This window comes from Pseudophryne corroboree (genome assembly GCF_028390025.1).
Source record: "Pseudophryne corroboree isolate aPseCor3 chromosome 3 unlocalized genomic scaffold, aPseCor3.hap2 SUPER_3_unloc_9, whole genome shotgun sequence".
In the NCBI taxonomy this organism is placed as follows: Eukaryota; Metazoa; Chordata; class Amphibia; order Anura; family Myobatrachidae; genus Pseudophryne; species Pseudophryne corroboree.
The window spans coordinates 19,566-33,773 of NW_026967585.1; the positions used below are offsets into that span (position 1 = coordinate 19,566).

Here is a 14,208-nt window from a genome sequence, read left to right on the forward strand (position 1 = left end):
GTTATATTACTGCACAGCCCATGTCACCTCTAGTAATCCCACATGATCTCAGTGTTACCTAAATGTATGCACAGGCGATGTTATATTACTGCACAGCCCGTGTCACCTCTAGTAATCCCACATGATCTCAGTGTTACCTAAATGTATGCACAGGCGATGTTATATTACTGCACAGCCCATGTCACCTCTAGTAATCCCACATGATCTCTCAGTGTTACCTAAATGTATGCACAGGAGATGTTATATTACTGCACAGCCCATGTCACCTCTAGTAATCCCACATGATCTCAGTGTTACCTAAATGTATGCACAGGCGATGTTATATTACTGCACAGCCCATGTCACCTCTAGTAATCCCACATGATCTCACTGTTACCTAAATGTATGCACAGGCGATGTTATATTACTGCACAGCCCATGTCACCTCTAGTAATCCCACATGATCTCACTGTTACCTAAATGTATGCACAGGCGATGTTATATTACTGCACAGCCCATGTCACCTCTAGTAATCCCACATGATCTCAGTGTTACCTAAATGTATGCACAGGCGATGTTATATTACTGCACAGCCCATGTCACCTCTAGTAATCCCACATGATCTCAGTGTTACCTAAATGTATGCACAGGCGATGTTATATTACTGCACAGCCTATGTCACCTCTAGTAATACCACATGTTCTCTCAGTGTTAGTAACACTCCTGTCCAAGCTTCCTAGTATTATTTTAAAGAAAACATAAAAGCAATGCCAGAAATACAGTACTGGATACAATGTCTGTTACAGAATTATATATTGTACCATGTAACACCCTGGGTCTTGTCTACTCATTTTATAGTAATTTTCCAGTTTTGATCATGATCTTTACCAGATTTTAATTGTTTTATGAAAATTCACATTTCCAAAATGTATTTTATTTCCAGCAGATGGACACACAAGCAGGAATATCTCAGAAGTACATCTAATATCATCCCCGGATTGTGAAATAAAAGATGACAGTAGACAGGATTCTCCAGGAACTAATCTCATTACCCCAATTGTACATCCAGCTCTATCAGCTGATCCCTCTGATCCTGGGAAATGTTCTCCTGATCACTCTGATATTGGTGCATCTGTTACAGCTCTGACAGTAGATACAGTGTTTTCCTGTTCTATAGATGCACCATGTTCTACACAGAACACAAAGCTTATTGCACATCAACCAGCTAAGGCAGGTGAGAGGCAATTTCCATGTTCTGAGTGTGGGAAATGTTTTGCACGGAAATCATTTCTTGTTATACATGAGAGAAGTCACACCGGAGAGAAGCCATTTTCATGTTCTGAGTGTGGGAAATGTTTTACATCCAAATCAAATTATGTCATACATCAGAAAACTCACATAGGTGAGAGTCCATTTACATGTTCTGAGTGTGGGAAATGTTTTACACGGAAATTACATCTTGTTCAACATGAGAGAAGTCACACCGGAGAGAAGCCATTTTCATGTTCTGAGTGTGGGAAATGTTTTGCACTGAAATCAACTCTTATCAGACATGAGAGAAGTCACACCGGAGAGAAGCCATTATCATGTTCTGAGTGTGGGAAATGTTTTGCACTGAAATCAACTCTTATTAGACATGAGAGAAGTCACACCGGAGAGAAGCCATTTACATGTTCTGAGTGTGGGAAATGTTTTACACGGAAATCATTTCTTATTATACATGAGAGAAGTCACACTGGAGAGAAGCCATTTTCATGTTCTGAGTGTGGAAAAGGTTTTAAACACAAGTCATATCTTGTTATACATGAGAGAAGTCACACTGGAGTGAAGCCATTTACATGTTCTGAGTGTGGGAAATGTTTTTCACTGAAATCGAATCTTGTTCAACATGAGAGAAGTCACACTGGAGAGAAGCCATTTTCATGTTCTGAGTGTGGAAAACCTTTTTCACACAAATCATGTCTTGTTACACATGAGAGAAATCACACCGGAGAGGGGCCATTTTCATGTTCTGAGTGTGGGAAATGTTTTGCACAGAAATCAACTCTTGTTATACATGAGAGAAGTCACACCGGAGAGAAGCCATTTCCATGTTCTGAGTGTGGGAAATGTTTTTCACTGAAATCGAATCTTGTTCAACATGAGAGATGTCACAGTGGAGAGAAGCCATTTTCTTGTTTTGAGTGTGGAAAAGGTTTTTCACACAAGTCATATCTTGTTATACATGAGAAAAGTCACACCGGAGTGAAGCCATTTACATGTTCTGAGTGTGGGAAAGGTTTTTCACTAAAATCGAATCTTGTTCAACATGAGAGAAGTCACACTGGAGAGAAGCCATTTTTTTGTTCTGAGTGTGGAAAAGGTTTTTCACAAAAGTCATATCTTGTTACACATGAGAGAAGTCACACTGGAGAGAAGCCATTTTCTTGTTCTGAGTGTGGAAAAGGTTTTTCACACAAGTCACATCTTGTTACACATGAGAGAAGTCACACAGGTGAGAGGCTATTTTCATGTTCTGAGTGTGGGAAAGGGTTTATACGGAAATCACATCTTGTTACACATGAGAGACGTCACACAGGTGAGAGGCCATTTTCATGTTCTGAGTGTGGGAAAAGTTTTATACAGAAATCACATCTTGTTCAACATGAGAGAACTCACAGACGTTTGAAGCCATTTGCATGCTCTGAGTGATTACTAAATCAGCTCTTGTTGGACACAGTGGACATCACACAGGTGGGGAACCATTTTAATCTTCTGGAGTATACTCATCTTCACCATTTCCCTGCATTGTTCCTTCAGGTTTTATCCTATGTCCTGTGGTTTTTTTTTTTACAATATACATGCTGCTACTGGGTGAAATAATAAGACATCATGCCCTCCTTTACCTCTACTATGCAGATAACCTGTCTTTGCTCCGGGTACTGAAAACAATACCAATACTAAATGTCTAGCTGAGCTCCAGGTGTGGGTGATGCCAGTTGGCCGTGACTCAGTCCTAGCGAAACAGGTCCATATGCTAATGCACGCCGACTCTCCTGTCTTCTGATTACTTTCTCCCACTCCTATCCAAGATTTTTCACGTGCTGCTCCCTTTCTCTGGAATTCCCTACCTCTCCCCCTCAGACTGTTACCAGCAGTACCAAGAATCTGCCATAATTCATTTGTGGTTGATCTGTTAGCTATGCAGCCCTGACCATGGAACCTGCTGCCTCGCACAGTCCAAGAGACCTCCACCCTGGAGACCACAAACAGACTGATGACTGTTACTCACATGTTTCATTAATGTTCCTTCACTTCCTAAATATACATCCCACATGCTGAGGTCTTTATTCTGTTCTACTTATTGTGTATCTTGTGCTCTGTGTAAATGTGAATATAAAGTTCTGTGAGTGATATTGGGAGGAAAGTGAAGTATAAGTAACATTATTACTGGTGAGAATGACAGGAGTCAGATCTAGTTACACCATACTTCACATATACAGAAGGGGAAATGTATAAGTAACATTATTACCGGTGAGAATGACAGGAGTCAGATCTAGTTACACCATACGTTACATATACAGAAGGGGAAATGTATAAGTAACATTATTACCGGTGAGAATGACAGGAGTCAGATGTAGTTACACCATACGTTACATATACAGAAGGGGAAATGTATAAGTAACATTATTACTGGTGAGAATGACAGGAGTCAGATCTAGTTACACCTTATGTTACATATACAGAAGGGGAAATGTATAAGTAACATTATAACTGGTGAGAATGACAGAAGTCAGATCTAGTTACACCATACGTTCCATATACAGAAGGGGAAATGTATAAGTAACATTATTACTGGTGAGAATGACAGGAGTCAGATCTAGTTACACCATACGTTCCATATACAGAAGGGGAAATGTATAAGTAACATTATTCCTGGTGAGAATGACAGGAGTCAGATCTAGTTACACCACATGTTCCATATAGAGAAGGGGAAATGTATAAGTAACGTTATTACTGGTGAGAATGACTGGAGTCACATCTAGTTACACCATACGTTCCATATACAGAAGGGGAAATGTATAAGTAACATTATTACTGGTGAGAATGACAGAAGTCAGATCTAGTTACACCATACGTTACATATACAGAAGGGGAAATGTATAAGTAACATTATTCCTGGTGAGAATGACAGGAGTCAGATCTAGTTACACCACATGTTCCATATAGAGAAGGGGAAATGTATAAGTAACGTTATTACTGGTGAGAATGACTGGAGTCACATCTAGTTACACCATACGTTCCATATACAGAAGGGGAAATGTATAAGTAACATTATTACTGGTGAGAATGACAGAAGTCAGATCTAGTTACACCATACGTCACATATACAGAAGGGAAATGTATAAGTATCATTATTACTAGTGAGAATGACAGGAGTCAGATCTAGTTACACCATACGTCACATATACAGAAGGGGAAATGTATAAGTATTATTACTGGTGAGAATGACAGGAGTCAGATCTAGTTACACCATACTTTACATGTACAGAAGGGGAAATGTATAAGTATCATTATTACTGGTGAGAATGGCAGGAGTCAGATCTAGTTACACCATACGTTATATATACAGAAGGGGAAATGTATAAGTAACATTATTACCGGTGAGAATGACAGGAGTCAGATCTAGTTACACCATATGTTAAATATGTTTATTAATGTTTATTAATTAATGTTTATTCATCTTTAAATGTAACATTTAAAGATTAATAAATCACCAGGGCCCGATGGTATTCACCCAAGGGTTCTAATGGAGCTTCACTCTGAACTGGCAAAACCGCTATCTTTGATCTTTAAGGATTCAGTTATATCAGGTATGGTTCCCAAAGACTGGCGTATAGCGGAAGTAGTGCCTATATTCAAAAAGGGAAGTAAAGCTGAACCAGGTAATTATAGACCAGTTAGTCTAACATCTATAGTGGGGAAAGTATTGGAAGGTATTCTAAGAGATAGTACACAGAAGTTCCTTGAAGTCAATAAGGTCATTAAAATTAATGAACATGGGTTTATGAAGGACAGATCCTGTCAAACCAACTTACTTGGCTTTTATGAAACAGTAAGCGCAAACCTAGATCATGGTAAAGACGTGGATGTAATCTTTTTAGACTTTGCCAAAGCGTTTGATACTGTACCACACATGAGACTTATCTAGAAGCTACAAGAATCAGGGCTAGGAAGCACAATATGCACTTGGGTCAAAAACTGGTTAGATAATATGGAGCAGCGCGTTGTGGTTAATGGATCTTTTTCAACTTGGACTGAAGTGCTAAGTGGTGTGCCGCAAGGCTCAGTATTAGGACCGCTATTCAATCTTTTCATTAACGACCTAAAAGAAGGTCTAGAGAGCATGGTGTCAATTTTTGCAGATGATACCAAATTGTGTAAGGCTATAAGTACAAAGGAGGATGCCGAGTCTCTTCAGAACGACTTAGTTAAATTAGAAGCATGGGCAGCCAAATGGAGAATGCGCTTCAACACAGACAAGTGTAAGGTAATACACTGTGGTAACAAGAACAAAAATTACACCTACCTACTAAATGGGGTAAAATTAGGGGATTCTGTACTGGAAAAGGACTTAGGTCATAGATAGCAAACTAAGCAGTAGTACCCAAAGTAGGACTGCAGCAAAGAAGGCTAATAAAATATTAGCATGCATAAAACGGGGTATTGATGCTAGGGACGAGAGTATTAAGGCCCATACACATTAGACGATGTCGCTCTGTGAGCGACATCGTCTAACGTTTCCCCCTCCCGGGCCGGCCGGTCGGCGGCCGCCTGAACGTACTGAGCGATATGACAGCTCATATCGCTCAGTGACGTCACGTCCCCGCCAGCCCTGCATGAAGGTCGTGGACGACCGTCCACATCCTTCATGCATGTCCCGCCGACAGCGACGATCGTTGCCGACCCGCGGGGCCGCGCATCGTCCGTCGCTGGCGGCATACACACTTACCGATTAAATGAGCGACGTCGCTCATGGAGGGGGAAAATGAGCGACGTCGCTCATTTAATCGGCAAGTGTGTACGGACCTTTATACTCCCGTTATATAAATCACTAGTGAGGCCACACCTTGAATACTGTGTACAATTCTGGGCACCGTACTACAAAAAAGATATCCTGGAGCTAGAAAAGGTTCAGAGGAGGGCGACCAAACTAATTAAGGGCATGGAGACGATGGAATACAAGGAAAGGCTTGAAAGACTAGGCATGTTTACATTGGAAAAGCGGAGACTAAGAGGATATGATCAACATCTACAAATATATAAGGGGACAATACGCAGAGCTTGCGCGGGACCTGTTTTTGGTTAGATCAACACAGGACTCGTGGACACTCGCTCAGGTTAGAGGAGAAGAAATTCCGCACAATACGGCGTAAAGGCTTTTTCACGGTAAGGACAATACGTGTTTGGAATTCCCTGCCTGAGGGAGTTGTAGTGGCGGAATCTGTCAACACCTTTAAGAATGGGTTAGATAAATTCCTAATAAATAAGGATATCCAGGGGTATGGTGCATAGTCATGCATTATAGTTACTATAAATAGGGATAAAATGCAACGGCTGACAGCAGCATCAGTCAGAAATTTTAGTCAAATCATCATGCATAGGAGAAAACAAATATGTTGAACTCGATGGACAATTGTCTTTTTTCAACCTCAGATACTATGTTACTATATTGTTATGCACACCAGTGCCTGCAGGAAAGTACTGGTGTCAGAACTGTTATGCACTCCAGTGTCTGCAGGAATGTACTGGTGTTTGAACTGTTATGCAAAACAAATGGACTCACAGACAAACTAGGGAATATGACATAACGTACACAGAAGTTGATAGGGTAACAAAATACACACAAAGTGAACAGAGAAGCCCAGAGGCTAAGGAACTGGGTATCTCCCTTGTATTAGAACTGCTCAGATGTAAAAAGCAAGATGTTGTGTTTTAATACGTAGAGAACCCGAAATGCTGTTGCTAAGGGCAACAGCAAAACCCTAAAGGGTTACCAACGGGTGTGGCAGTAAACTCCTTGGTCAGAGATGGAATGATAGACACAAGGAGAGTCTCCACAATCCGGATTCTCACTTGCAGTGCACAGGTTTTAGCTTACTGCCACTAAACTGACCCCTGACACCTAGCACAGTGAGACAGGATTAGACAGGCAAGTCTTAGAATACAGCCGCAAACTTGCTAAGTTCACAGAGTAGTAACAGAACCCCAGCAAGCTAATCGACTGACTCCAGTCTTACTGCTAGGTCTGGATTGACAGTGTGTAATACCAAATCCCCAGGCCTATTTGCAGTAAGCAACAAACAAATACAAAGCTACACAGTACTGGCTAACTTTCATGAACTGACTAACCAACAAAGATTCAGCAGCATCTGCTTACCCTGAAAAGAGGCCTTATAAAGCAGGTGCTGTCCACGCCCCACTCAGACCTCACAGACTGTGAGCACAAAAACCAGCACCGGATCCCCTGCCGTGCACAAAGCCTATAACCACTGCACAGCAAAAGACCCGAACCGGAGTATCAGCTGCGCTCAGGTTACTCCACTAGCACTTGTCTCCCGGTTGCCATGACGACGTGGCAGCACAGGGCAGGAGACCCTAACAGTACCCCCCCTCTGACGAGGGGTCAAAGAACCCCTACCACCGGGTTTATCGGGGAACTGCGAGAAGAAAGAGCGTATCAGTCTGGGGGCATGAAGATCACAACTGCGCACCCACGACCGCTCCTCCGGGCCATACCCCTTCCAGTGCACCAAAAATGACAGCCGACCCCGAACCACCTTGGAGTCAAGAATCCTTTCAACAACAAACTCCCTCTGGCCACGTATCAGAAGAGGGGAAGGTCTTCCACTGGAAGAAGGATTACTAATCGCCCGTTTTAAAAGGGAACAATGAAATGTTTTATTGATACCCAAAGAACGGGGCAGATCTAACTGAAATGCCACCGGATTGATAACCCTGGTGATCTTATAAGGGCCGATGAACCGGGGCCCTAACTTATGAGATGGCTGTCTCAACTTCAAATTCTTGGTAGACAACCAGACGAAGTCTCCTAATTTGAAGCTGCAGGGTCTTTTCCGCTTATCAAAAACCCTTTTGGTCACTAATGACACAGACACAAGGGCTTTCTTCACTTTCCGCCAAATACCTCTAAGGACCGAAACCACAGAGGAACCACCAGGCGCGGAGTCCAGGGGGTCAAAAGAATTGGCCTTAGGATGATGCCCATACACACAAAGGAAGGGAGAGATCCCTGTAGCAGAATGAGCCGCGTTGTTATAGGCAAACTCCGCCATGGACAGATGAGCAACCCAGTCAGTCTGACACTTGGAGACATAACACCTGAGGAACTGCTCCAAGGACTGGTTCACCCTTTCAGTCTGCCCATTAGACTGCGGATGGTAGCCTGACGACAAGCTGACAGAAATCTGGAGATCGGAACAAAATGCCCTCCAGAATTTGGCCACAAACTGGGATCCGTGGTCAGAGACCACATCAAGTGGCAACCCGTGGAGACGCACAACATGCAGCATAAATAATTCAGACAGGCGTCTGGCTGATGGCAGCCCAACCAGTGGAACGAAGTGCGCCATCTTCGAAAACCTGTCAACGACAACCCAGATGGCTGTCTTCCCCGAGGATTTGGGCAAGTCCACCACAAAATCCATTGAAATGTGGGTCCATGGCTTAGATGGGATAGAGAGTGGATGTAATGGGCCAACAGGAACCCCTCTAGGAGTCTTATTTCGGGCACAGATGTCACATGCCCGAACCCACTGATCCACATCCTTAGCCACCGAGGGCCACCACACCGCCCTAGATAGCAACTCCCGAGTTCTGGCAATACCCGGGTGACCTGCCGACTTCTTGGCATGGAATTCCAGGAACACTCGCTGTCTTAACCTAGGAGGCACAAACAAAAGACCTACCGGAAGGTCTGGAGGAGCCTGCTCCTGTGCTCTAAGGACTAATGATAAGAGGTCCTGGGTAATGCCCACTTTAATACATGATGGGGAAACAATGGGCAACGGCTCCTCGGTGGTCTCCTGGATTGGAGCAAAACTCCGCGAGAGCGCATCAGCCTTGATGTTTTTTGACCCTGGGCGATATGTTATCAAAAAATTAAAGCGAGCAAAAAACAAAGCCCATCGTGCCTGCCTGGCATTGAGACGCTTCGCTGACTCTAAATATGCCAGATTCTTATGGTCAGTGAGAATTGAGACCACAAACTTAGCCCCCTCAAGCCAGTGTCTCCACTCCTCGAGTGCATCCTTAATAGCCAACAATTCCCGGTTACCCACGTCATAATTCATCTCGGCAGGCGAAAATTTACGGGAAAAGTAAGCACAGGGATGAAGGCGATTATCAGACACTCCCATCTGAGAAAGCACTGCCCCAATACCCATCTCAGAGGCATCCACCTCCACCACAAAAGGACGCTCTGGATCTGGGTGTCGCAGCACCTTGGCCGAAACAAATGCCCTTTTGAGACGGGCAAAAGCCGCTTTAGCCTCACAAGACCAGTGAGCAACATCCGCCCCTTTCTTAGTGAGTGCCACCAAGGGCGCCACTATAGACGAAAATCCAGCGATAAATCGTCTATAAAAATTCGCAAAGCCCAGGAAACGCTGAAGCGCCTTCAAACTAGTGGGCTGCACCCAATCCAGGACTGCCTGTACCTTGGAACCCTCCATTTGGAAACCTTCTGGGGAGATAATATATCCTAGAAATGCGATTTGCTGAACTTCAAATTCGCACTTCTCCAGCTTCGCCCCAAGCCGGTGGTCTCTGAGTTTCTGGAGGACTAAGCGTACATGCTTCCGATGTTCCTCCAGGGAATGGGAGAAGATTAGGATGTCATCTAAGTATACAACTAAGAATCTATCCAAATATTCCCTGAGCACATCATTCATGAAATCCTGGAAGACTGCCGGGGCATTACAGAGCCCAAAAGGCATCACCAAATATTCATAATGCCCTGAGTGGGTATTAAAGGCAGTCTTCCATTCATCCCCCTCTCTTATTCGGATTAGATTGTACGCACCGCGTAGGTCAATCTTAGAAAAAATGGTGGCAGTACGAAGCTGGTCAAACAAGACCGAAATGAGAGGCAGTGGGTATGAGTTTTTAATCGTGATACGGTTCAATTCCCTGAAGTCGATGCAGGGTCACAACGAACCGTCCTTTTTACCCACGAAGAAGAACCCCGACCCAACTGGAGACTGTGAAGGTCTGATAAATCCCTTAGCCAAGTTCTCCTGAATGTACTCTGCCATAGCCTGAGTCTCAGGACGTGACAGGGAGTACAACCTGCTCTTGGGAAGCTTAGCATTTGGCAACAAATCAATGGCACAGTCATAGGGGCGATGGGGAGGTAGTACCTCTGCAACTTTTTTGGAGAACACGTCCGCAAAATCTGCATAACACCCTGGCAATCCTGGCAAACTTAGCTGCGAGAGCCTGACTGGAAGGCTCAAGCAACTCCTGAAACAATCAGTACCCCAACTAAGAATCTCCCCAGAGACCCAGTCAAATTGAGGATTGTGGGCCCTTAACCAGGGTAACCCCAACACCAATGGGGCAAAAGTACAGACAGTCACATAAAAGGACAATTTTTCAGAGTGTGTGGCTCCAATAAACAAAGAAATCTGGCTAGTGCAAGAGGTAATTTTACCTTGGGATAATGGTTCCCCGTTTAACCCACAAATCTCAATTTTCGATGCCAAGGGTACTAAGGGAACAGAGTGTTTCAGGGCGAATTGGCGGTCCATAAAAACCCCGTCGGCCCCACTGTCCACAAAGGCCTCAGTCTTGACAGTTTGACCGAGGATCTTCAAGGTCACCGGAATGATAAAAGTCTTCTTGGGAAATTCTGACTTCTGGCCTGACAGGATATTTCCCATCACCCTCAGGCCCTGAAGTTTTCCGGCTTTTCTGGGCATGATACTACCACATGACCTTTATTCCCACAGTACAAACACAACCCCTGCTGTCTCTTCCGCATCTTCTCACACGAGGAGAGGCGGGTAGCCCCAATCTGCATAGGCTCCTCAGAAAATTCCTCAGAGTCTGAGGTTCCCTTGGGAAGGAAGGAAATCTCAGTCTTCCTTTCAAGCCTACGCTCTCTCAGCCGTCTATCCACCCGGATGGATAACTGCATGAGCTGATCCAAGCTATCAGGCAAGGGATATTGTACCAGTTGGTCCTTTATCTGGTTAGAAAGACCTCTTCGGTACTGGTGTCTCAGGGCTGGGTCATTCCACTGGGTATCATGGGCCAACCTCCGAAACTCCATACAGTAAACCTCAACTGGCCTTCGCCCTTGCTTAAGGATCGAAATCTGAGCCTCGGCTGAGGCCGTCTTGTCAGGGTCATCATACAACATGCCCAGTGCCGTAAAAAAAGCATCAACACTTTTAAGCGACGGACAGTCAGGCTGCAACCCATATGCCCAGACCTGTGGGTCTCCTTGTAGCAAGGAAATCACTATGCCCACCCGCTGAATCTCCGACCCAGAAGACTGAGGCCTAAGCCGGAAGTATAGCTTGCAGCTCTCCTTGAAACAAAAGAACTGCGAGCGATCTCCAGAAAAACGATCCGGGAGATTTACTTTCGGCTCCTTAACCCCTGCAGGTGCTGCTGCTGCGGGAGCTCCGCCAGCAGCCTGGGAGGTGTGCATTTTAATGGACAAATCATTAAATTGTCGAGTCAGGACCTGCACCTGATCGACCACCTGTTGCAAAGTATTTTGAGGGGTATGCTCCATATTCCCACAAAATTTCAACAGGAGTATTAGGCTGCTGAATATGTTATGCACACCAGTGCCTGCAGGAAAGTACTGGTGTCAGAACTGTTATGCACTCCAGTGTCTGCAGGAATGTACTGGTGTTTGAACTGTTATGCAAAACAAATGGACTCACAGACAAACTAGGGAATATGACATAACGTACACAGAAGGTGATAGGGTAACAAAATACACACAAAGTGAACAGAGAAGCCCAGAGGCTAAGGAACTGGGTATCTCCCTTGTATTAGAACTGCTCAGATGTAAAAAGCAAGATGTTGTGTTTTAATACGTAGAGAACCCGAAATGCTGTTGCTAAGGGCAACAGCAAAACCCTAAAGGGTTACCAACGGGTGTGGCAGTAAACTCCTTGGTCAGAGATGGAATGATAGACACAAGGAGAGTCTCCACAATCCGGATTCTCACTTGCAGTGCACAGGTTTTAGCTTACTGCCACTAAACTGACCCCTGACACCTAGCACAGTGAGACAGGATTAGACAGGCAAGTCTTAGAATACAGCCGCAAACTTGCTAAGTTCACAGAGTAGTAACAGAACCCCAGCAAGCTAAACGACTGACTCCAGTCTTACTGCTAGGTCTGGATTGACAGTGTGTAATACCAAATCCCCAGGCCTATTTGCAGTAAGCAACAAACAAATACAAAGCTACACAGTACTGGCTAACTTTCATGAACTGACTAACCAACAAAGATTCAGCAGCATCTGCTTACCCTGAAAAGAGGCCTTATAAAGCAGGTGCTGTCCACGCCCCACTCAGACCTCACAGACTGTGAGCACAAAAACCAGCACCGGATCCCCTGCCGTGCACAAAGCCTATAACCACTGCACAGCAAAAGACCCGAACCGGAGTATCAGCTGCGCTCAGGTTACTCCACTAGCACTTGTCTCCCGGTTGCCATGACGACGTGGCAGCACAGGGCAGGAGACCCTAACATATATACAGAAGGGGAAATGTATAAGTAACATTATTACTGGTGAGAATGACAGAAGTCAGATCTAGTTACACCATACGTCACATATACAGAAGGGAAATGTATAAGTAACATTATTACTGGTAAGAATGACAGGAGTCAGATCTAGTTACACCATACGTCACATATACAGAAGGGAAATGTATAAGTATCATTTTTACTGGTGAGAATGGCAGGAGTCAGATCTAGTTACACCATACGTTACATATACAGAAGGGGAAATGTATAAGTAACATTATTACCGGTGAGAATGACAGGAATCAGATCTAGTTACACCATATGTTAAATATGTTTATTAATGTTTATTAATTAATGTTTATTCATCTTTAAATGTAACATTTAAAGATTAATAAATCACCAGGGCCCGATGGTATTCACCCAAGGGTTCTAATGGAGCTTCACTCTGAACTGGCAAAACCGCTATCTTTGATCTTTAAGGATTCAGTTATATCAGGTATGGTTCCCAAAGACTGACGTATAGCGGAAGTAGTGCCTATACTCAAAAAGGGAAGTAAAGCTGAACCAGGTAATTATAGACCAGTTAGTCTAACATCTATAGTGGGGAAAGTATTGGAAGGTATTCTAAGAGATAGTACACAGAAGTTCCTTGAAGTCAATAAGGTCATTAAAAGGAATCAACATGGGTTTATGAAGGACAGATCCTGTCAAACCAACTTACTTGGCTTTTATGAAACAGTAAGCGCAAACCTAGATCAGTGTAAAGACGTGAATGTAATCTTTTTAGACTTTGCCAAAGCGTTCGATACTGTACCACACATGAGACTTATCTACAAGCTACAAGAATCAGGGCTAGGAAGCACAATATGCACTTGGGTCAAAAACTGGTTAGATAATAGGGAGCAGCGCGTTGTGGTTAATGGATCTTTTTCAACTTGGACTGAAGTGCTAAGTGGTGTGCCGCAAGGCTCAGTATTAGGACCGCTATTCAATATTTTCATTAACGACCTAAAAGAAGGTCTAGAGAGCATGGTGTCAATTTTTGCAGATGATACCAAATTGTGTAAGGCTATAAGTACAGAGGAGGATGCCGAGTCTCTTCAGAACGACTTAGTTAAATTAGAAGCATGGGCAACCAAATGGAGAATGCGCTTCAACACAGACAAGTGTAAGGTAATACACTGTGGTAACAAGAACAAAAATTACACCTACCTACTAAATGGGGTAAAATTAGGGGATTCTGTACTGGAAAAGGACTTAGGTGTCCTCATAGATAGCAAACTAAGCAGTAGTACCCAAAGTGGGACTGCAGCAAAGAAGGCTAATAAGATATTAGCATGCATAAAACGGGGTATTGATGCTAGGAACGAGAGTATTATACTCCCGTTATATAAATCACTAGTGAGGCCACACCTTGAATACTGTGTACAATTCTGGGCACCATACTACAAAAAAG

At 43.8% G+C, this 14,208-nt stretch overlaps 1 protein-coding gene across 1 annotated transcript; it reads left to right on the forward strand.

Annotated features, from left to right (window-relative positions):
• Nucleotides 1-922: 922 nt before the first annotated feature.
• LOC134984894 (gastrula zinc finger protein XlCGF57.1-like) lies at nt 923-3,385 on the forward strand (the record flags this gene model as incomplete). Its single annotated transcript, XM_063950369.1, has 1 exon — nt 923-3,385. A coding segment is annotated over one exon (1,748 nt), but the record flags the coding sequence as incomplete, so codon positions are not given.
• Nucleotides 3,386-14,208: the final 10,823 nt, after the last annotated feature.